Below are 23,657 nucleotides of genomic sequence, written 5' to 3' on the forward strand. Positions count from 1 at the left end.
TCCACCATATTTATAATCTTCCTTAAATAAGGAGATCAATACAGAACACAATATTCGAGATGTGGTCTCCCCAATGCCCTGTATAGCTGAAGCATAACATTGTTACTTTTATGTTCAATTTCTCTTGCAATAAAGGATAGCATTCCATTAGCGTTTGTACTTGCTGTATCTGCGCACTAACTTTTTGTGACTCATTCACTAGAACGTCATGATCCATCTGCCCCTCAGAATTCTGCAGCCATTCTCCATTTAAGAAATGCTCTGCTTTTTTATTCTTCCTATCAAAGTGAGCCACTTCACATTTTCCCACATTAATGCCCCAACCGCCAGATTTCTGCCCACTCAACCATTTGATAACATTATGAAAATATACATCAATTTTGTTTGATGGTACAGAACTTGAGTATTGCTTTTCTGTCAAAGCTTTTCATCTTGCTCTCATCAGGGCACTTTGCAAGAATACCATTGTGTAGCTTGGTTGGCAATTGGAATCTGGTGCATTCTCCATGGCAACTCTTCCACCAATCAGAGCCCACTTGCCAAACGATCAGCACTCTCTTCTCATACAGTATTAATGTGTTGTTTCCCCTAACATTGCCAGGGGACAAGTATCCTGATGAGTGCAAGACAAAAAACTTTGACTTCAATCAATGTTAAGTGCCATACTGCGAAATATGCAAAAAAATTAGGAGGACAATATAGAGTCCAGTCCCATTTTAACAACGGAGTATTTGTAATCGTGACAGCACTACTGGCTCAGGCGCCGAGGATCCGGGTTCAGTCCCAGCCCTGGGTCGCTGTCTGTGTGGAGTTTGCACATTCTCCCCGTTTCAGCGTGGGTCTCACCCCCACAACCCAGAAAGATGTGCAGGGTAGGTGAATTTACCATGCTAAATTGCCCCTTCATTGGATAAAAAAAAAGAGAATTGCGTACTCCAATTTATTTTAAGGAAAGAACGCTGGGAGCAACGTAACACATGGGGCGCGATTCTCCGCTCCCACGCCGGGTGGGAGAATCGCGGGAGGGCCGCTCTGGCACACCCCCCCCCCCCAAAATGGCGTGTCGCGCTTTGCGACACGCCGCTCGGAGAAAGGCTGGTCGCCGTTTTTCACGGCGACCCGCGATTCTCCGCCCCGGATGGGCCGAGCGGCCTGCCGTTCCCGACCTGTTCACGCCGGCGGCAACCACACCTGGTCGCTGCCGACGTGAACATATCGTGAAAGGTGAGTTTGGGGCCTGTGGGAGGCGGAGAGGGGATTGAGCACCACGGCCGTGCTCGGGAGGGGACTGGCCCGCGATCGGTGCCCACCGATTGTCGGGCCGGCGTCTCCAAGAGAAGCACTCTTTCCCCTCCGCCGCCCCGCAAGATCAAGCCACCACGTCTTGCGGGGCAGCGGAGGGGAAGACGGCAACCGCGCATGCGCGGGTTGGCGCCGGCCAACCTGCGCATGCGCGGCTGACGTCATTAGTCGCCGCCGGCCGCGTCATTCCCGGCGTGCCGGGTTCTCCGCAACATCGCTCCTAGCCCCCCCGGAGGGGGGGGGGGGGGGGGGGGGGGGGGGGGGGCAGAATAGGGGGCGAGGAGCGGCCTCCGACGCCATCGTGAAACACTCCGGGTTTCACGACGGCGTCTGCCGTTGCGGAGAATTCAGTCCGTGATTTCTAAATAAAAGTTCCAAGAAAGGTTTTGATTGTCGACAAATTTGACTGAACTTGGTTTATTACAGCCATTGGTGCAGACAGAAGCACACTCCTAATTCAACTTAGGCTTTGAGATGCAGAGATCATCTGCTCCTCAGATTGTCCTTAAAGCAATATGGCAGATAAACAAAATCTGAATCCAACCCGGATAACCCTTCCAAAATGTATCATTGTCAACACGTGACTCTCTCTCTCACTCGCATTAGCTTTTATTGTTTTATCTTGGTTAAATCTGTCTCTTTAAAATAATTTAGAGAACCGTATCCCATTATGAAATAAATATTTAAATTATTCATGTACAATTAAATGAAGAATAGCTAATTTTTCATCATGGCAGTAAGTGTTCTTTGTTGGACATGTTCAGGATCCCGAAGTCTGTGAAATGGCACACCGGTGATTTAAGGACAGAGAGTGGAAGTGATTTGCTTGATTGGATTTTCAGGCATGGAGAGCGAGGAAAAGATAAGAGAATAAAAATTGTGCTTCCATAATTCAGCATTACATGATGAGAGAAGATATCAGACCACATAGCAGCATTTTAATGGAAAACAAAAAGAAAATGGGAAATCACAGTGGGTCAGTCAGAATCCGTGGAGATATCGGACCTCCCTTCACCTGAAATCAATCCATTCTCTCTGGAGCTGACTGTCCGGTGTCCTCCCAGCCTTTCCTGATTTTGATTCAGTATCTGCCGTATTTTCTTTTTACTCTCAGTTTCAAGGGGTTTGATCCAAACAAACAGAATTGCATAATTGTTATGGCACGTAAGGAGGCCATTTGGTCTGTCGTGCCTGAACCGGCTCTTCGATTTAGCAACTCACCTAGTTCCTGCCTTCTCTCCATATCCCTGCACATTCTTCCTTTTCAGATAACAGTGTAATACCCTTCTGAATATTTGAATTTAACCTGCCTCCACTATACTCGCAGGTAGCAGCACGGTAGCACAGTGGTTAGCACTGTTGCTTCACATCGCCAGGGTCCCAGGTTCAATTCCCGGCTTGGGTCCCTGTCTGTGCAGAGTCTGCACGTTCTCCCCGTGTCTGTGTGGGTTTCCTCCCGGTGCTCCGGTTTCCTCCCACAAGTCCCAAAAGCCGTGCTGTTAGGTAATTTGGACATTCTGAATTCTCCTTCAGTGTACCCGAACAGGTGCCGGAATGTGGCGACTAGGGGATTTTCACAGTACCTTTATTGCAGTGTTAATGTAAATCTACTTGTGACAATAAAAGATTATTATTATTACTAGTGAATACAGATCTGCTACGTGGAAAAGCTTTTTCTCATATTCATTTTTGCTTCTTTTACGAATTAGTCAAAATCCGTGCACTTTCATTCATGATCCTTTCACGGAATAGGAACAATATCTCCCTAGGCGTGGAGCTGATACCGAGTGTAATTGCTGCGAGTTTGATGGGCAAGGGAGTGATATTGTAAATTTTAAGGGTTAAGCTCTTTTTATAAAATCTAGCATTGCTTGCTTGCAATTTAGCATTTAACTCAAATTTGCTGTTTTAAAGTTTCTTCAAGGCTTGGGCAGGGCCAATCAAGCTCTCGGTTGGAGAGCAAATGAGATCAGCAAATACGGTATTGGCCTAATTTGGTTCTGTAACTTACCAGGTAGGAGAGTCATCTGAACCTCAGGAGTATCAATCAGAGAGGTTGAGTGTAGCTGGTTCAGAGTGTAATTACTATGAGGTGAGGTGTTATTTTCACTTTCAATGCTTTTCAATCTCTAGGGAGGAGTTGAAGATCTGCACAAAGGCAGAGTTTGAAAAAAAAAAATCCAAGAGTTACATCCCAGGCTAAACATAAGTTTATTGGTTGGTGAGAAACTGTCTTTTGAGTAGCTGTAAATGATAAAAACACATTCTTCTCAAAAGAAGTAACTACTTACTTTTAAGTAAGATACACAAGCAAGAAGGAAGTGAAGTCAAACCAATGCCGGGTAAAAAAAAAAGAGGAGGAAAGGTGAACCGAAGTAAAATAAAGTTAATATAAGGAAAGTAAATCGAAGCCGTGGCAGGACGGTCCCATGTATTGAATGTGCAACCTGTGTGGGCGGCACGTGGAACAGTGGTTAGCATTGCTGCCCAAGGCGCTGAGGACCCAGGTACGAATCCCGGCCCTGGGTCACTGTCTGTGTGAAGTTTGCACATTCTCCCAGTGCCTGCGTGGGTTTCACCCCACAACTCAAAGATGTGCAGGTTAGGTGGATTGGTCACGCTAAATTGCCCCTTAATTGGGAAAAATATAATTGGGAACTCTAAAAAAAATTTTAAAGAATGTACACCCTGCAACATGTGGGAAGTTGTGGACGCTACCTACGTCCCAGACAACCACATGTGCAGGAAGTGTCACCAGCTACAGAAATTTGAGCTTTGGCATTTAGAGCTCGAGTCATTGAGGTGCATCCGTGAAGCTGAAAGCTTAATGAATAGCACATTCAGAGAGGTGGTCACACCATAGCTTGGGAACCTGTTGGCCAAAGGAATGGGTGACCATCAGCAAGTCCAGGAGAACTAGGCAGGTGGTGCAGGAGTCCCCTGGGGACCCACCTGTCAATCGGTTTTCCATTTTGGATACTGGTGAGGACGTTGATTCCTCGGATGAGTGCAATCAGAGCCAGGTTTGTGGCACCACAGGAGGGGAAGAAGAAGAAAGGAAAAGCAGTAGTGATAAGAGATTTGTTAGATAGGGAAACAGGCAGGCTGCGGCCATAGTCCTGACTCCAGGATGGTATGTTGCCTCCCTGGTGCCAGGGTCAAAGATGTAGTGGCTGCAGCACCTTCTTCTGGGGGAGTGTAATCTGCCAGAGATCGTGGTCCATAATAGCACCAATGACTTTGGTGGAAAAGGGGATGTGGTCCTGAAATCAGATTTTAGGAAGCATTTTAAAAATTAATTTACAGGATGTGGGTGTTGGTTAGGCCAGCATTTATTGCCCATCAGGTGTAGCCCTTCGGAAGGTGGTGGCGAGTTGTCTTCTTGAACTGCTACAGTCTGTGTTGTAAGTACACCTGCTGTGCTGTCAGGGACGGAGTTCCAGGATTTTGTCCAGTGGGGGGGGGGGAGAGAGAGAGAGAGAGATGGGTGGGGGCGGAAAACTAAATTGGCAGGGAGGATGGGAACCTAACAGCAGGGAATGGGAGATGGCGGTGTGGAAAGGTACATAGGGAAAGGCAAGAAGTATGGCAAATAAATATGATGAGCTGAGGGCACAGATAAACACATTGCAGCATGATATCCTCACTATAACTGGAACTTAGTTTAATGAGAGGCAAAAATGGCAGCTAAATATCCCGTGATATAGTTTTCAGGCAGGATAGAGAGGGTAATTAAAGGTAGGGGTGTATCATTATTGTTTGAAGAATCAATTACAGCTGTAAGGAGTGATGATCTACTAAATGAAGCATTAAATGAGGCCATCTGGGTTGATGTGGCATTTGACAAGGTTCCACGTGGCAGAATGGTTGATGGATGTTTTTGCAAATTGAAAGCGGTAACTTGCAGATGACTAAAACGTTGGCTGTAGCTGATGGGGAAGAGGATAGCTGCTGTCTCCAGAAAGATATCACTAGTTTGGTTAAGTGGGCAGAAAAGTGGCAAATGGAATTCAATCTGGAGAACTGTGGGGTAATGCATTTGGGGAGGGTAAAAATAACAAGGAAATCCTCAATAACAGGAGGGTATTGAGAGGGGCTGAGGGGGGCATGTCCACAGGTATCTGAAGGTGGCAGGACAGAAAGTATATGGAATGCTTTCCTTTATTGGACAAGGTATTGAATACAAAAGCAGCGATGGAATGCTGGAACTGTATAAAACTCTGGTTAGGCCACAGCTGGAGTTTCGTCTACATTTCTTGTCACCACATTTTTTTTATTCATTCACAGGATGTGGGCTTTGCTGGCTAGGCTAGCCTTCATTACAGGAAGGACATCATTGCTCTGGAGTGAGTACCAAGGTGGTTTACAAAATGTTGCCCGGCTTGAAAAACGCAGCTATGGGGAAAGATGGATCGGTTAGGTCAGGGCTGCGACCTGTGGGTGGGTTGTGGGCGGGTGTCCGGAGGGTCGCAGAGCGATCGGTCGCGTTGTCGTGCTCATAATCGCAGGAGAAGCGGCCGTCTTTCATATTGAGAATGGCGGCCAAGTTTTAATAAGTCTGTGGCTCCGATGGAGAGAGTTAACAATGGGGGGGGGTGTCAGCAGGGTGGGGAGAGAAACATAAATGTCCACGCCTCGGGGTTACCCCCAGTTTGTGTGGCGACAGCCGAGTGTCGGTCGGTGTCCCGGAGGTTTTCTGCTGGGCACTCAGGGTGAGTGAAACCCGGTGATTGAGGGGGAGCTGAGTATTGGAACCAAATTCCCGGTGTACGGCTCCTCTTGATGATTTACCTGGGGAAATGATGCTTGCGTAGGCCCGAAAGTTCATCTGCTGAGACAGGCCTGGTGATAGGCCTGAATCTCACCCTTCCACAGCTTTTTACATTTAATTTTAGCATCTGCAGTCGCATTTTGAAATTAATGCCTGGTTCTACTGAGAAGGACTCCTCTCTTGTGATATAAACTGAACATTGGTATAAAACGACATGAACCCTGAAATGTTTACAGCTCATTTTGGTATTCGCGCAGGAAAGTGTAATGTTTGGAGGATGCAGGCTACAGTGTTGCACCTTCCTGAGCATTAAACTTCTGAGTCGCGACTCAAAATTGTTATCTTGAAGAAATTTTGCATTTTGGCATGAATTATAATGAAATTGTGTTCTGGAAAAATAATGGATTTTGAAAGCTGGATTGTGATACCAGCAGAAATAATGCTCTTTGCTGTTGGGATCGCTGGTGCCTACCTGTCCAAAGTAAAATATTTATTGCAAACAAAAAAAAAAGAGAATGGCTGCTGCCTTTTAAATGGAAAAAAAATGAGGCTGTGGACAGTTTTCCAACCAGAAGTGGCAGCAGACAGCAGGTGACGTGTCCTGCACCCAAAGCTGACGTTAAACGCCCTCCAGGTTTGTGCTTTTGGTGGCAAATCACAGAGCAGTGTTGCTTCCATTTCCCAGCTGCTGCCGAGCAAGGGAAGTGAACTGCGAAGATAAATGGTTTTCTTAGAGATGTTGAGCAGCTTGCAGAAAAATACTTTTCCCTGTACCTCGGTACACGTGACAATAAACAAATCCAATCCAGATGCCAGAGACTCAAATAGGTAGTTTACCTATTGGACAAGATCTCACAACAGAATCTGCTGGAGAGAGCTGCACACAAGAGTCCAGGGCAGGACAGGGCACTGCTAATGTTAGCTCTGTACAGGGCCTTTGGTTAACAACCTATAAAGCAGTATTAAGATGATTTCTGGAGGTATGGTTTTGTCAACTGTGCCAATACAAATAAAGATGCAAAGCCCACATATATTATATGCAGGGAAGTACTGTACTGGCAAATGAGAGGAGACGTTTAGATTTTGAATGAGAAGGTGGGTGAAAAATGATTTTTGAGGTGGAGACTCCAGAGTCGGTTACTAATTTAACGAAAAGACTAAGCTGCTGCAGCTAACCTGTGATAACATATTGAAAACACACCAAAAGCCCAAGGCTGTCAGCACTCTGGTGCAGCATCTCCCACGGGAATGTGGTGCTATGTAAAACATGCATTTTGTTGCTACTGCCCTTCACGATGGCCTACACGTGTGAGGTTGGATTTTTCATTTTGTAAAGATGAAGACGGCCCAGAGGAACTGGCTGAAGTCTGTACCTGATATGCGCATTGCCCTCTCCTCCTTTGAATCTAATTCAAGTGGGATTGTGAGGACCCAGCAGGCATCCTTTTGCATTAAAGGTAAGCAAACATGACATTTGTGGCATAGGCTGATCGGCAGAAGTGGGTCACGGGAATAAAAGTTTGAACAACACTTGGTTAGGTTCAATTGAACAGAGGCGGCTGAGGGATGGCCTAATTGAGGTATACGAAATTATGAGGGGCCTAGATAGGATAGCCCAGAAAGACCCTTTTCCCCTAGCTGAGAGGTGAATTACCAGGGGGCACAGATTTTACAGGGATTAGTAGAAGGATTAGAGCAGAAATGAGGAAAAAACATTTTCACCTCGAGGATGGTGGGTGTCTGGAATTCACTACCTGAAGTGATGGTTGAGCTCATTTAAAAAGGTACCCGGATCTGCAGCTGAAGTGCTGTAACTTGCAAGGCTACAGACCAGTTGCTGTAAAGTTGGATTAAAATAAGTGGCTAGTTTCTTTTTTTTTGCTCGTTTTTTGGCCAGTGTAGACATGATGGGATGAATGGCCTCTTTCTGTGTTATAGCTTTTCAATGGTTCTCTGACCAGATTCCTGATGATCTTGAATATCTCTATTAGATCTCTTTTCAACTCTCCCTTCTCCAAGGAAAACAGTCCTAACTTCTCAATCTCTGTTCATCACTGAAGTTCCTCATCCCTGGTTTCATTCTTGTGAATCCTTTCTTTCATCCTTTCGAAAGTGAGGGGTCCAGAATTTTACTTACTTTAATTTATTTATCATACATATATTTATTTGTAAAACTTTATTCTGAGGGTAATGAAATCCTGCTGTTTTTGCAGTATTTCATTCACATAGTTAAGTTGCTCTTTGAATGTTTGTCATGCCTATCCACTGTCCCCTCTGTAAATAACATTCCCCAATCCATCAGACCCAACTTGTGCCTCATACTATCGTAGTTTCCTTTATTTAGATTAAGGACCCGAGTCTCAGAATCTGCACTTCCTGGGTCCGTATCCCTCTATTCCCATCCTATTCATGTATTTGTCCTGATGCTCCTTAAATGTCACTATCGTCCCTGCTTCCACCACCTCCTCTGGCAGCGAGTTCCAGGCACCCACTATCCTCTGTGTAAAAAACTTGCCTCATACATCTCCTCTAAACCTTGCCCCTTAAACCTATGCCCCCTAGTAATTGACCCCTCGACCTGGGGAAAAGCCTCTGAGTATCCACTCTGTTTATGCCCCTCATAATTTTGTAGACCTCTATCAGGTTGCCCCTCAACCTCCGTCGTTCCAGTGAGAACAAACCGAGTTTATTCAACCGCTCCTCATAGCTAATGCCCTCCATACCAGGCAACATCCTGGTAAATATCTTCTGCACCTTCTCTAAAGCCTCCACATCCTTCTGGGAGTGTGGCGACCAGAATTGAACACTATACTCCAAGAGTAGCCTAACTAAGGTTCTATACAGCTGCAACATGACTTGCCAATTCTTATACTCAATGCCCCGGCCAATGAAGGCAAGCATGCTGTATGCCTTCTTGACTACCTTCTCCACCTGTGTTGCCCCTTTCAGTGATCTGTGGACCTGTACACCTAGAACTCTCTGACTTTCGATACTCTTGAGGGTTCTACCATTCACTGTATATTCCCTACCTGCATTAGACCTTCCAAAATGCATTACCTCACATTTGTCCGGATTAAACTCCATTTGCCATCTCTCCGCCCAAGTCTCCAAACAATCTAAATCCTGCTGTATCCTCTGACAGTCCTCATCGCTATCCGCAATTCCACCAACCTTTGCGTCGTCTGCAAACTTACTGATCAGACCAGTTACATTTTTCTCTGCCTTCGATGACCTAGCCAGTTCTATATCCACCGTGCCAGCTCACCCCTGATCCCGTGTGACTTCACCTTTTGTACCAGTCTGCCATGAGGGACTTGGTAATTTGGTGCAGTGAGGTAATTTGGTGCAGAGTGGGAGAAGGTACTTTTTCCCTACTGTTTTTCTCTCTCTTTCTTCTGGCCTGTAATTCTTAATCTGCAAGGAGAGAACCAGAGAGCACCTGAGAACCTGGGAAGGTAAGTGATTTTTATTTATTTTTATTACCTTTTCAAATTGTGTGTGGGGGTGGGGTGGAAACTGAAGTGACATCACATTAAAGCTGTGACCTGATTGGCTGGTTGGAAATCTACACTAAATTAAGCATTGTTAAACTAATTAAACTCATTTGGACTGGTCCGACTTCTCCTGGAATCGGTCCCCATGTCCCAGGAATTTGAAACTCCCCCCCTCACATCATCTCTTCAGCCACGTATTCATTTGAAATATCCTGCTGTTTCTGCTCTGATCAGCACACAGCACTGGTAGTAATCCTGAGATCACTACCGTTGAGGACCTACTTTCCAACTTACTTTCTAACTCCCGATATTCTGCTTTTAGGACTTCATCATTTTTTTTTAAACCTATGTTGTTTGCACCAATGTGTACCACAACCACTGGCTGGTCACCCTCCTCCTCCAGAATACCCTGTAGCCACTCTGAGACATCCTTGACCCTAGTTTCAAAGAGGCAACATACCATCCTGGAGTTTCATTTTCAGCCAGAGAAACATCCATCTCTTCTCCTTGTAATTAAATTCCCTATAACTATTGCATCCCTACACTTTTTACTCTTCCTTTGTGCAGCATAGCCAACTATGGTGCAACTCCCACCAAACAGCGATATATCTGATTTTCACGGGAATGGCCAGAGGAGATTCCTGAACTGCCTGCCTAGTCCTCTTGCTCAGTCTGGTGGCCACCCATTCCCTTCCTGCCTGTTCAGCCTTAGCCTATGGTGTGACCACCTCTCTATATGTGCCATCCACAATACGTTCTGCCTCGCAGATGCTCCAGTATCCCCAGCTGCCACTCCAGCTCTGAAACGGGGCTTTCAGGAGCTGCAGTTGGAGATACTTCCCGTACACATGGGCCGGGATTCTCCGACACCGTGCTGGGTCAGAGAATCCCCGTGGGGAACACGGGAAACACGCCCCGACTTACATATTCTCCGGCGCCCACGGGATTGTCGCCGCGCTGGTCGGGGGCCGTTGAAAGCGCCCCCCCCCCACAAACCGGCAATTCTATGGGCCCCGACGGGTCAAGTGGCCGCCGAGTTCCATCGGCGTGGGTCACCTGTGGTCCCACACGGCGGGACCTGGAAGGTGAGTCTGTGGGTGCTGTCCTGGAGGGGGTGGCGGGGGGATTCTACCCCGGGGGGGCGCCTCCACGGTGGCCTGGCCCGCAATCGGGGCCTACCGATCGGCGGGCGGGCTGGTTCCGTGGGGGCCTATGTTCCTCTGCTCCGGGCCCCTGTAGGGCTCCGCCTCTGTCCGGGGGTGGGCGCGGAGACGGGAAACACGCCGGCTGCAGTGCGCATGCGCAAACCCGCGCCGGCTGGAGCTGTGGGGACCACTCCGCCGCTGACCTAGCTCCCTAGGAAGGGGAGCATTCCTCATTATCGGGGACCGTTGATGCCAGAGTGGTTGGCGCCGCTTTTCACGCCGGCGTCAGAACTTGCCCACGGGATTGGAGAATCCCGGCCATGCTGCACCAGGTACTGAAAATAATAATAATCTTTATTCTCACAAGTAGGCTTACATTAACACTGCAATGAAGTTACTGTGAAAAGCCCCTAGTCGCCCCAAATGTCTTCCCACATTTAGCAGGAGGAGAAAACCACAGCATTGAGCTCTCCTGCCATGATTTGCCCCTTTAAATTAAACCTCCTGAAAGATACTTAAAATTGGATATTATCAATTACTCAAGGGCCCTTCTTGCCTGGTCCTTGGTATGCAGAATATAGCCCTTATAGCCTATAGACCAGAAAATATAAATCTTATAAACTCAAAGCTATAAAAGTAGTAAATACATACCCGGCCATACTCACCCAATCAGCTGCTTCCTCTTGCTTCATGTCATTTTTGAATCCTGTTGTTACCTCAGGAGTTCCAAACTAGCACTCCGCTCTCAGTCTGCTCTTTTATCCTCCAGGCTTCGCGCTCTCGCTCTTTTATCCTCCAGGCTCCGCTCTCAGTTCTTCTCTTTCTTTCACTTGTTTGTCCTCCCACTCAGTTCTCAATCTCACTCACTCTTTCTCACGTTCTTTTCTCCTCCCAACTCCGCTCTCAATCTCACAACGGGATTCTCCGTTGGCGGGATCCCGCCGGATGCGCACCCACACCTGCGTGTTTCCCGACGGAGTGGGGTGACCCACAATGGGAAACCCCATTGGCTGGCTGCGGGAACAGAAAATCCCACTGCTGGCAGGGATCGCCGAGACGGAAAACAGGGATGGCGGGATGGAGAATCCCGCCCACACTCTTTCTTGCTTTCTTTGATCTCCCCTGTCTCCACTGGTTTTTCTGCGATATCACTCTTTGTATTTTTGTTCAACAAGAACTGACTGCAGGACACTGTTCCCAGCTGATGGTTAGGATCTGGAATGCTCTGGAGGCAGAGTCCATTGTGACTTTCCAAAGGAAATTAGATAATTTTCTGAAGAGAAAAACTGTTCAGTGTTAGGGGGAAAGGGAAGGGAGATGGGACGAGCTGAGTTTCTCTTGCAGAATGCCGGCATGAACATAATAGGCCCATTAGCCTCCCTTTGTGTTGTACCCATCTAATGATTCAATAACATACCATTATAACTCAACTTCTGGAAATTACAATAATAACCTTTAATGGTACAATTTTGTACATGAGACTTCATAAATGGCGCAAAATAGTTCCACAAAAACAATTCTGGGACAAATATTTGCCCGTTTTTGAAAGTTTGGTGTTTCCATGAATAAACTATACCTCAATCCATCCACAAACAAACATCCTGCTCATTCATTATTTTTACATGTTGAGTGATTCAGTGGTCAGCTCTCATTGAAACAAAATACCCTGCGTAAGTAGATTTATGGTATTTTTCCATAGCTCAAATAACTAGGTATATGATCTTAAAAGTAACCGATAAAGGAAGCCTTACTCTACTTACCTTCATGCAGATTTCTAGTTACTTTGAAAATCTTGAAGTATAATTTCTGCAATGGTGCACAAGACCTGTTTGCACAACATCATAAAGTCGGTTGCTGCAACACTGAACTTCAGTATGACACATTATTAATGCCAACTTCAACAACTAGTGAGTGCAACAAAAGCGGAAAATTCTGGACAATCTCAGCAGGTTTGTCGGCATCTATGGAGAGAGAAGGGAGCTAACATTTTGAGTCTGGATGATTCTTTGTCAAAGCTGGACAGAACTGGAAGTAAGGTCAGATTTATACTGTTGTGTGCATGCGTGGGGGGTGGGAGGGGAGCAATGGGGCTGGATAGAGGGCCAGCGATAGGTGGAGATGACGTGGACAGAATGACAAAGGAAATGTAATTGGGAATGATCAGGGCTAATAAGGGCGCTGAATAGTGGCACATTAAGAGATTAGAATGTGTTAATAGCAGAACAAAGGTAAGCAGTGGGACAACTGGGAACAGGTAAGCGATTGCCCAAGTGGGTGAGGAGAAGCGGGGTGGGGGACAATGGTGAGGAAAAAACAGATCAATCTGGTCTATTGCATTTGCTGCTCCCAATGCAGTCTACTGGGCTTTTCACAGTAACTTCATTTGAAGCCTACTTGTGACAATAAGCAATTTTCATTTCATTTCATTTCTACATTGGAGAGACTAAATGCAGACTGGGTGACCGCTTTGCAGATCACCTTCAGTCCATCCGCAAGCAGGACCCAGACCTTTCTGTCGCTTGCCATTTCAACTCACGGTCCTGCTCTCACATCCACATGTTCGTCCTTGGCAGTTTGTTCCAGTGAAGCCCAATGCAAACTGGAGGAACAGCACCTCATCTTCTGATTAGGTTCATTACAGCCTTCCGGACTTAACATTGAGTTCAACGACTTTAGATTGTGAACTCTCTCCTCCACCTTCATCCCATTTTTATTTCTATCAATTTATTTTCATTTCTTACATCAATCTGTTTCCCCCCATCATTGTTCCCCCCTCCCACACCCCACCCCATTTGGGCCAGCTGTTCCCTGTTCCTAATTGTCCTTTGAGACACTGCTTAACTTTGTTCTGCAATTAACACATTCTAATCTCTTAATGTTCCACTATCAGCACCCTTCTTATCTCTGATCACCCTCATTTGCATTCTCTTTGTCCTTCTAGAACATAGAACATAGAACAGTACAGCACAGAACAGGCCCTTCGGCCCTCGATGTTGTGCCGAGCAATGATCACCCCACTTAAACCCACGTAACCCGTATCCCAACAATCCCCCCATTAACCTTACACTACGGGCAATTTAGCATGGCCAATCCACCTAACCCGCACATCTTTGGACTGTGGGAGGAAACCGGAGGAAACCCACGCACACACGGGGAGGACGTGCAGACTCCACACAGACAGTGACCCAGCCGGGAATCGAACCTGGGACCCTGGAGCTGTGAAGCATTGATGCTAACCACCATGCTACCGTGAGGCCCCAAAGATGTTCACAACATCTCTGCCAATCTCCATCTATCGCTGGCCTTCTATCCAGCTCCACGGACACACACACACCCTACCCCAATCACAGTATAAATCGGACCATATTTCCAGTTCTCTCTAGGTATGACAGTAATCCAGACTTGAAACGGTAGCTTATTTCTCTCTCCACTGATACTATCAGACCTGCTGAGATTGTCCAGTATTTTGTGTATTTGTTTCAGATTCCAGAATCATCAGAAATCTGCTTTTATCCAAAAACTAATGTATACAAGCATTGGTAATCAGCACGCTGGAGCCTAGGCAGTACCTATTGGACACCCACAAAACCCAGTTCCACAATTATAAGCAGTTCACCGCTTTCTGCATTGAAAATGTAATTCTTGCCCTCTCTGGCTCATTAACAAGCTCATCAATGAGCTTAACAGGCTGAAAATACATCCTTTGGGCTGTTACAATGATCTCCAGTATGTTTTGTTCAGTTCCATGGTGGTGAGATAATTGACGTTCTCCAATCACAATCAACTCATCAACGCCCTATGCTGCTCTTGCTCATGTATTTGCTTTGTTTGGCTCCTTGTTTCGCACTGTAACCACTGTTTGTCGATGTACCATTTGTCAATGTACTCTGTTGATTATTCTTTTTGTCTACTATGTACGTACTGTGTATGTTCCCTTGGACGCAGAAAAATACTATTCACTGTACTTCGGTACATGTGACAATAAATCAAATCAAATCAAATCTAAGCTACCATCAGGTAAGCATCAAATCGCGATACCTTGTTCAATTTTCAAAACCATCAGTTTCCATCAGAGTTCAAACTAAGACAAGGGGCTAATCCATTCATTATGTGACACACCTAGTCTCAACATCCTCTGAACTAATTCTCCTCCTCCTGTTTTGACTTCTGGAATTCTGTAATCTTACTTTAATAGTCAGCTCAGGTGGTGCCACCAGCACACCTCAGATTGCCCTTGTCCTCCTTGGTTGAGATGGAAATACATCATGGTCTGGTCCACGTCCTGAACCTGTCCGTACTGGCCTTCAATCAGTTCACCAGAGATGTGAACGGTGATGTACCTTGGGGTCAGGATCCCTAGCAGTTTCTCCACCACTGACTCTCTCAATGGTTTAAATATGTTTGGCTGGTAGACCTTCTGAGGATTTCTTCTTTGAGGTTTATAGCATAAGGTTCTTGCCACAAAGCTTTCAGGAGTACAGAAGAACAATGACATGGTCGCGTAGGAGTAACCACGTCAATCCACTCCCTCACCTTCACCAGGTGTTCAACAATATTTTTGGAGGTTTCCTCTTTAGCAGTATCAAAGATTCCATAAGCCTGTTGACCACACAACAAATCAACAGGGAATACCCCATAGAAGATTGACACTCCCCTCCCCCCAATGGCAAGCATGATACAAGGCGTTTTTCTTGATCACCTTTCTTTTGACATACACTTGAGAGTTTCACCTAACTCTCCACTAGCCCATTATTTTGAGGTCTGGGACGGAGGTCTTTAGCTCTGAATAAAGAGCAAGGTACAAAAATTTGGGGACAAAGGGACTACTTTGGGTTCCCTCTCTGGAGAACATCCCCAATTCACCCAATAAGGTTTTAGAGGTTGAATTCCTTAGTGGAATTTCTTAGGGATATCTTGTGGCATGGCCAATGACTAAAAAATATACGGGTATCCTCGGGACCACTGAGAGGTCAGCACATTAGGTCCATAATGATCATTTCAAAGGGCAACTTAATTATTCACCAGTCTTCATCCTTTGACACAGTTGACCACACCATACTCCTAATATGTCAGTCCACTATCGTCCAGCTGAGGGCAACTGTACTCACTGGTCCCAATTCTTATCTGTCTAATTGTAGCCAGAGTATAACCTGCAATGGTTTTCTTCCTGCTCCGTTAAGGATCTATTCTTGTCCCCCTCCTACTTCTCAGCTATACGCTGCCCCTGGCAATATCATAGAGAAAACAGTGTTAGTTTGCACAGGTATGTTGATGACATCCAACTCTACCTCACCACTGTATTTAAATGATTGTCATCAAGTTTCAGCTGATATGGCAGCCCTCAATCAATTGGCTACAATATTCTATATAATATAGTACATGACACACTGAGAATATTTCAAATATATATATATAATTTAGATACATAAATGCAAACTCCGATTAAGTCAACTACTTCATAGGTGACCATTTTTCTACCTAACATAACATTCAAACATAATTCACTAGTGCCTTATCCTGGAATATTTCTTTAATTGCTCTACAGTGTGTAGGTAGGTCTTATATATCATTAGAATTGGCTGTATTTTAGTTTAGCTTAGCTTACTTTAGCTTAGAGTAGGGGGTTAATAAAGGTGGGACCTGTAAGGGAGGAAGCAGGCATTTGCACTATGTTTGTAGACTCATGTACATTGTTTATTTTGTTGTTGTTGCAAAGCCAAAAATACCTCTATAAAATGTTTATTTTAAAAAAAGAATTGGTTGTATTTAATAAACTTACCCATCAACATAGGAATGTTAGAATCAATTCATATAGGGATCCATTTCAATAAATTAGATTAGAGGATCATATAAAACATTTGCTCAAGGGTCTACATTGGTTAATATCTGATTGAGAAAGGATCACCATGCAACCTCTACAACCCAGGACTCAGAATTCACCAAGCACGAGTCTCACACCATGCCATTTCCCACAAACTCTGATAAGGTTTCACAAAAGCCACTGTAAAGGGTTAGTAGGAAGCAGATTTATCAAGGTTAGAATTTCAAGCAGTGACAAGAGTGTAGTTTGCAGAGTGGAAAGCCAAACCATTTCTGGCACACAGATCAAGTCTGAAACACTGAGAACTGCACATGGGTCTATGTATTCACTATAGACCCATTTGCAGTTCATTAAACTCACTGATTGTGAAACGGATGCTTTTTGCTTTCAAAATCTTCCAGCAGAAGATACTCGTCCCCTTCTTCTGTGGCAAATGATGATGCTCGGCTATTTCACAGAGGAAATGGAAGACGACAACATAACAAAGGCGTGGCTAAATCTAATTTCAGTGCAGAATGTAATAAAGATCTTAAACAAAAAGAAACATTCATTTGCATAAAACTGCCATCTTCCATTGAAATGCAGCTGATGGCAAGCAGCGTTTCACAGCTATCCTGTCAAACTCAGGCAAAAACAAAATCACAAACTGAATGACGTATTTAAATTTGACCAAAGCACAGGTAAATAAATGAATAAACTGGAAACATTAAATATACAACAGCTAATGTCCAACATACTTCAGCAACTGTATTAAATATTGGTTTTGCATTAGTATATTATTCTTGTTTCCTTCAAGGGCCAGTGCCATAGATAAAACCAAGTCTTTCTTAAGATTGAAATAATGCACAATTGCTCAAAGTCAATTTATTTTAGTCATTTGGCAGTACAGAACTTGAGTACTGTTGAAAAAAAAGATACTATTCATGCAAGATAAACCAACGGTAAATGGAACAACAATTTACACTGCATGAGAAGAAAGTGCAGAATCGTTGTCAAGTGGACTCTTGATTGATGGAGACTTTGCCATGAAGGGCATTCTTTACATGAAAAAGGAGAATATTATGATTCTGATTGTGCGGTCTCATTGTTCGGCATTTTTTACAGAAAATGTACTGAAAGTGTGTATTATAAATTGTAATATAGCTTACATGATGTAATGCTCCTACAACAGTAACTGGATAATTGTATTTGCAATTTACACAACCAATAAACATTGTGATAGAATGGGCTAGATCAATTTACGTTCTTTGATATTATTTACTGGTCTGCAGTTTTGGAATAGTCATGGTATGAACGAGGAATATGAAATTTTGGGGAAAACTGCAATGTAACTTCATGGAAATCTATATGCATGTCAACATATGTGTTTGTATATTTAAATCTACGAAGATCTAAACCGTTGATTCCCACGACTGAAGCCTGTTTGTTTATCTTTGTAATTTCAGGAATAGTTAATTCAGTAATTTCCTCTCCCCTCCGCATCCTTCTAAAAGTGCAGTACCCACAACTGGACAAAATACTCCAGCTGAGGACAAACCTTTGTTTCATCATAAAGATTAGTCATAATTTCCTCACTTTAGTACTTTATGTCTCTATTTGTAAAGCCAAGCAGCCCTTAAACGTTTTTTTTTTGTTTTTTTTTTAAACAAACAATTTTATTGATGTTTTTCGGTATTGTAAACAGTTACAAACATCAACAGAAAGAAAGCAAAAAAGGGAAAAATGTGCAAACATCCACATACATTCAATACTTCAGTCGTAACATACTGCACAAGCCTGCTCCTCTCCCACCGGTACTACCCGCCAATTTATCCCTCTACCCTCTCTTTCCCCCCCCTGCTGACGCTCACTCTCCCGCAAAGAAGTCAATGAATGGTTGCCACCTTTGGGCGAACCTCTGTACAGATCCCCTCAAGGCGAACTTAATTTTTTCCATACCCAGGAAACTTGACATGTCCGTAAGCCACAACTCAGTCTTTGGAGGCTTTGAGTCTCTCCATGCCAATAATATTCGTCGCCGGGCTATCAGGGAAACAAAGGCCAAAACATCGGCCTCTTTCTCACCCTGGACTCCCGGGTCTTCCAAAACCCCAAAAATGGCCACCCCTGGACCCATCGCCACCCTTGTTTTTAGCACCCGGGACATGATCCCCGCAAATCCCTCCCAGTATCCCCCAAGCATCGGGCATGCCCAAAACATGTGTATGTGGTTCGCTGGTCCTCCTGCGCACCTAGCTCATTTGTCCTCTACCCCAAAGAATTTGCTCATCCGAGCCACAGTCATGTGGGCCCGGTGAACGACCTTAAATTGAATCAGGCCGAGCCTGGCACATGTTGCGGTCAAATTTACCCTACTCAGGGCTTCTGCCCACAGCCCGTCCTCCATTTCCCTGCCTAGCTCCTCCTCCCATTTGAGTTTCAGTTCCTCCGTCAGGGACCCTTCCTCCTTCATGAGCACCTTATAAATATCAGAGACTCTACCCTCCCCTCCTTCCCCGCTACAGACTATTCTGTCCTGGATCCCCAATGGCGGGAGGCGTGGCAAGGATGGGACCTGTCTACGGACAAAGTCCCGCAACTGTAGGTACCTAAAATCATTTCCCCTTACCAGAGCAAATTTCTCCTCCAAGCTCCTCAAACTCGCAAAGCTCCCTTCCAGGAACATGTCGCCCACCCTCCCCACCGAAACCCCCCATCCATACTCCCGGGGGCAAACCGATGGTTGTCGCAGATTGGCGCCCAGACAGACACCCCCATCTCTCCTACATGCCTCCTCCACTGGCCCCATATCCGCAGGGTCGCCACCACTACCGGGCTGGTGGAGTACCTGGCCGGCGGCAGCGGTAGAGGAGCCGTGACCAGGGCTGCCAAGCTGGAGCCCCTGCACGAAGCCGCCCCCATCCGCTCCCAGATAGACCCCGTACCCACCATCCACTTCCTTATCATAGCGATATTGGCCGCCCAGTAATAATTAATCAGACTCGGCAAAGCCAGCCCTCCCTCACTGCAGTTCCTCTCGAGCATCGCCTTCTTCACCCACGGGGATGTTCCCGCCCAGACAAAGCTCATGATCATCTTGTTAACTCTTTTGAAGAAGGACTGTGGGATAAAGATCGGGAGGCCTTGAAAAATAAACAGAAATCTAGGGAGGATTGTCATCTTTACAGTCTGTACCCTCCCTGCCAGCGAGAGTGCATCCCATCTCTGAAACTCTCCCTTCATTTGCTCCACCACCCTGGCCAAATTTAACTTATGCAGCCTGCCCCAGTTCGCACCACCTGGATCCCCAAGTACCGGAAATTTTCCTCAACCAGCCAAAATGGTAGCCCTCTCAATCTGTTCTCCTGGCCCCTTGCCTGTACCACAAACATTTCACTCTTGGCCATATTTAATTTGTATCCTGAGAACTGGCCGAACTTCCTCAACATTTCCAGTATACTTCCCATCCCGGCCACTGGGCCCGACACGTACAGGAGCAGGTCGTCCGCATAAAGAGAGACCCTATGTTCTACCCCCCCCCTAACCATCCCCTTCCATCCCTTTGCGGCTCCCAGCGCAATTGCCAGCGGCTCTATGGCCAGCGCAAACAGCAGCGGGGAGAGCGGGCAGCCCTGTCTGGTCCCACGGTACAGCCTAAAGTACTCCGACACTTCTCTGTTTGTCCTGACACTGGCCTTTGGGGCCTGATATAATAACTTGATCCAATTCACCAGTCCCTCCCCGAACCCAAACCGTCCGAGCACCTCCCATAGATAGCCCCCCTCCACCCGGTCAAAGGCCTTCTCGGCGTCCATCGCCACCACTACCTCCACCTCCCTGCCCGCCGGGGGCATCATTATCACATTAAGTAATCGTCTCAAGTTGGCCGACAGTTTGGTCCTCCCCAATCACCTCCGGCATGCAGTCCTCAATTCTAATCACCAGTACCTTTGCCAGGAGCTTGGCATCTACATTAATCAGGGAGATTGGCCTGTAGGACCCACACGCCTCCGGGTCTTTACCCCGCTTCACTATCAGTGATATAGTGGCTTGCGACATTGGCGGCGGCAGGGTCTCTCTGTCCCTAGCCTCATTAAAAATTAATTGGGACCAAGTCCAGTGTCCGCCCAGAAGGGCGTGAAACCCTTTGGGGTATAAAACAGAGTCCCCAAGGTCAGAGCGCGCTCTTAAGAACTCTTGAACTCTTCATCTTCACCTTGGCATTTGGCTCTCAGCGACGAGAGGCCTGCCAAGCACCAGCCAAGTAAGTCTAAGGTCAACGCACGCTACGAGATAGGCGCTCCTAGCTACTATTCTATACCAGTTCGAAGCCAGCAGTATCAGAACCGGACAACGGCCATTGTTCCTCTGACTGAGTGGGCGCCTGAAGCTAAGTATAGGCTTTTAGTAGTAGTTGTAGTTTAGTGAGTAGAGTTTGTGCATGAGTAATAATTGACTGTGTGTGTAAATAAATGTGCATTGATTTCAAACTTACTAACTGGTGTATCGAGTCATTGATCAGTATTCGGTTTTGAACCTTGTGGTGGTATCAGAAAGATACCTGGCGACTCTTGAGCAAAGGTAATTAAAACAGAGCAAATTAAGGAAAAGCATAACGAGCAACATTTCAACCTGCCCTCTTTAATGATTTGCGCGCACACAACCTCAATTCTATCTTTCCTGCATCCTCTTTAGGATTGTGTCCTTTATTTTATATTGCCTCTTCTAATTCTTCCGACCAAAACCCACCACTTCACACTTCTCTGCATTAAATTTCATCCGCCATGTGTTCTGCCGATTCTAGCAGCCTTCCTTTTCAAGTCTATCACTATCCTTTTGAAATTGAACCCTGCACACCCCTTAGTCGAGGAGAGGTTGTTAAAATATCTCAAGAATCAGAACCCGAATGAGCAGGTTCTTCCCAGAGGTGGAGGACAAATGTGAACAGTGCCAGAGGGGCCAGGTCAATCGCACCCACATGTTTTGGGCTTGCCCCAAGCTTGCTGGGTTCTGGACAGCCTTCTCCGAGGCAATGTCCAAGGTTATGGGGGTGAGGGTGAAGCCATGCCCAATAGTGACAATCTTCGGGGTATCGGAGCAGCCAGAGCTACACATGGAGAAGGGGGCCAACAGCCTTGACTTCGCTTCCCTAATCGCATGCCGGAGAATCCTGCTCGGCTGGCGATCGGCAGCACCACCCAAAGCTGCAGACTGGCTCGCTGACCTCTCGGAATTTCTCCACCTGGAGAAGATTAAGCACGCCATCCGAGGGTCAGAGGAAGGCTTCCTGGATACTTGGGGGCAGTTCGTCGGCCTGTTCTAAAACCTGTTCGAGGCCAGCAATGAGGAGTAAGCCAGGGGAAAAAAAAGATGAAGAATCAAAGAACTGGGCAACCCGCGGGGGGGCGGTGGGGGGGACATCATAGGCCGATCCAGAAGGCAGCAAAATGTATGTACAGTTAGCCAAATGAAGGACAAAACAAACCTCTATTTAAAATAAAGCAAATTAGCGTGGGCAAGAAAAATGTAAGGTATATAAGCAACAACTGTTTATAAATATGAGAAAAGCCAATAAAAAGATTTTCAGAGAAAAAAAAATCAAGAAAAGCAGTGGCCTTAATACTGGCCCCTGGGGAACCCCACTATATGCGCGCCTCCAGTTTGAAAAATAACCATTAACCACTACACCAGTTTCCTGCCACTCAGCCAACTTCGTATCCTTGCTACCACCATCCCTTTTTATTCAATGGCCTTCTGTTTTTCTGGGAAGTCTATTGTGTGGCACTTCATAAAATATCTGTCTGAAGTCCATATACACCACATCAACCAACCTTTAAAAACCATCTCTGATACCACATCAGAAATACTCAATAAATTAGTTACACACAATTTTGTAACAAGTTTTTGACTATTCCATGCTGGTTTTCTCAGATTAACCCACACTTGTCCAAGTGACTGTTCATTTTGTTCTAGAGATTATTGTCTTTAAAAGATGATTATATAGATGATTTGGAGTTGGGGATCAAGGGCATTGTGTCCAAGTTTGCAGACGATACTAAGATGAATGGTACAGCAAAAGGTGCAGAGGATATTGGAAGTCTGCAGAAGGATTTGGATAGTTTAAGTGAATGGGCTAGGGTCTGGCAGATGGAATACAATGTTGACAAATGTGAGGTTATCCATTTTAGTAGGAATAACAACAAAAGGGATTATCTAAATGATAAAATATTAAAACATGCTGCTGTGCAGAGGGACCTGGGCGTCCTTGTGCATGAATCACAAAAAGTTGGTTTACAGGTGTAACAGGTGATTAAGAAGGCGAATGGAGTTTTGTCCTTCATTGCTGGAGGGATGGAGTTTAAGACTAGAGAGGTTATGCTACAGCTGTATATGGTGTTAGTGAGGCCACACCTGGAGTATTGTGTTCAGTTTTGATCTCTTTACCTGAGAAAGGATGTACTGGCGCTGGAGGGTGTGCAGAGGAGATTGACTAGGTTAATCCCAGAGTTGAGGGAGTTGGATTACGAGGAGAAGTTGAGTAGACTGGGACTGTACTCGTTGGAATTTAGAAGGATGCGGGGGATCTTATAGAAACATAGAAAATTATGATGGGAATAGATAATAATAATAATTGCTTATTGTCACAAGTCACCTTCAATGATAGGATAGATGCGGGGAGGTTGTTTCCACTCGGCGGGTGGAAGCAGAACTAGGGGACATAGCCTCAAAATAAGGGGAAGTAGATTTAGGACTGAGCTCAGGAGGAACTTCTTCACCCAAAGGGTTGTGAATCTATGGAATCCCCTGCCCAGTGAAGCAGTTGAGGTTCCTCCATTGAATTTTTCAAGATAAAGATAGATAGTTTTTTGAAGAATAAAGGAATAAAGGGTTATGGTGTTCGGGTGGGAAAGTGGAGCTGAGTCCACAAAAGATCAGCCGTGACCTAATTGAATGGCGGCGCAGGCTCGAAGGGCCAGATGGCCTACTCCTGCTCCTAGTTCTTATGTAAAAACTTTCCTACCACTGTGATTAAACAGTTTCTGGGCAATGTGTAAACATTTGCAATTCTCCAGTCCTCTGGCATCACCCCTGTATCTAAGGAGTATTGGAAGATTAAATCTAGTGCCTCTGCAATTTTCAACCTC

General features: G+C 45.6%; 1 protein-coding gene across 4 annotated transcripts in view; it reads right to left on the minus strand.

Moving 5' to 3' along the window:
- Window positions 1–23,657, minus strand: part of gab1 (GRB2-associated binding protein 1) — a 266,339-nt gene that overhangs the window by 40,913 nt on the left and 201,769 nt on the right. For 3 of the 4 annotated variants that reach the window (XM_038792432.1, XM_038792435.1, XM_038792436.1), the window contains exon 4: window positions 16,894–16,980. The exons of the other annotated variant lie outside the window; for it this stretch is intronic. In XM_038792432.1, coding sequence (XP_038648360.1) covers window positions 16,894–16,980 — 87 coding nt within the window. The remainder of the gene's footprint in view (window positions 1–16,893; window positions 16,981–23,657) is intronic. 4 annotated transcript variants of the gene reach the window in all.

This window comes from Scyliorhinus canicula, chromosome 3 (genome assembly GCF_902713615.1).
Source record: "Scyliorhinus canicula chromosome 3, sScyCan1.1, whole genome shotgun sequence".
NCBI lineage: Eukaryota > Metazoa > Chordata > Chondrichthyes > Carcharhiniformes > Scyliorhinidae > Scyliorhinus > Scyliorhinus canicula.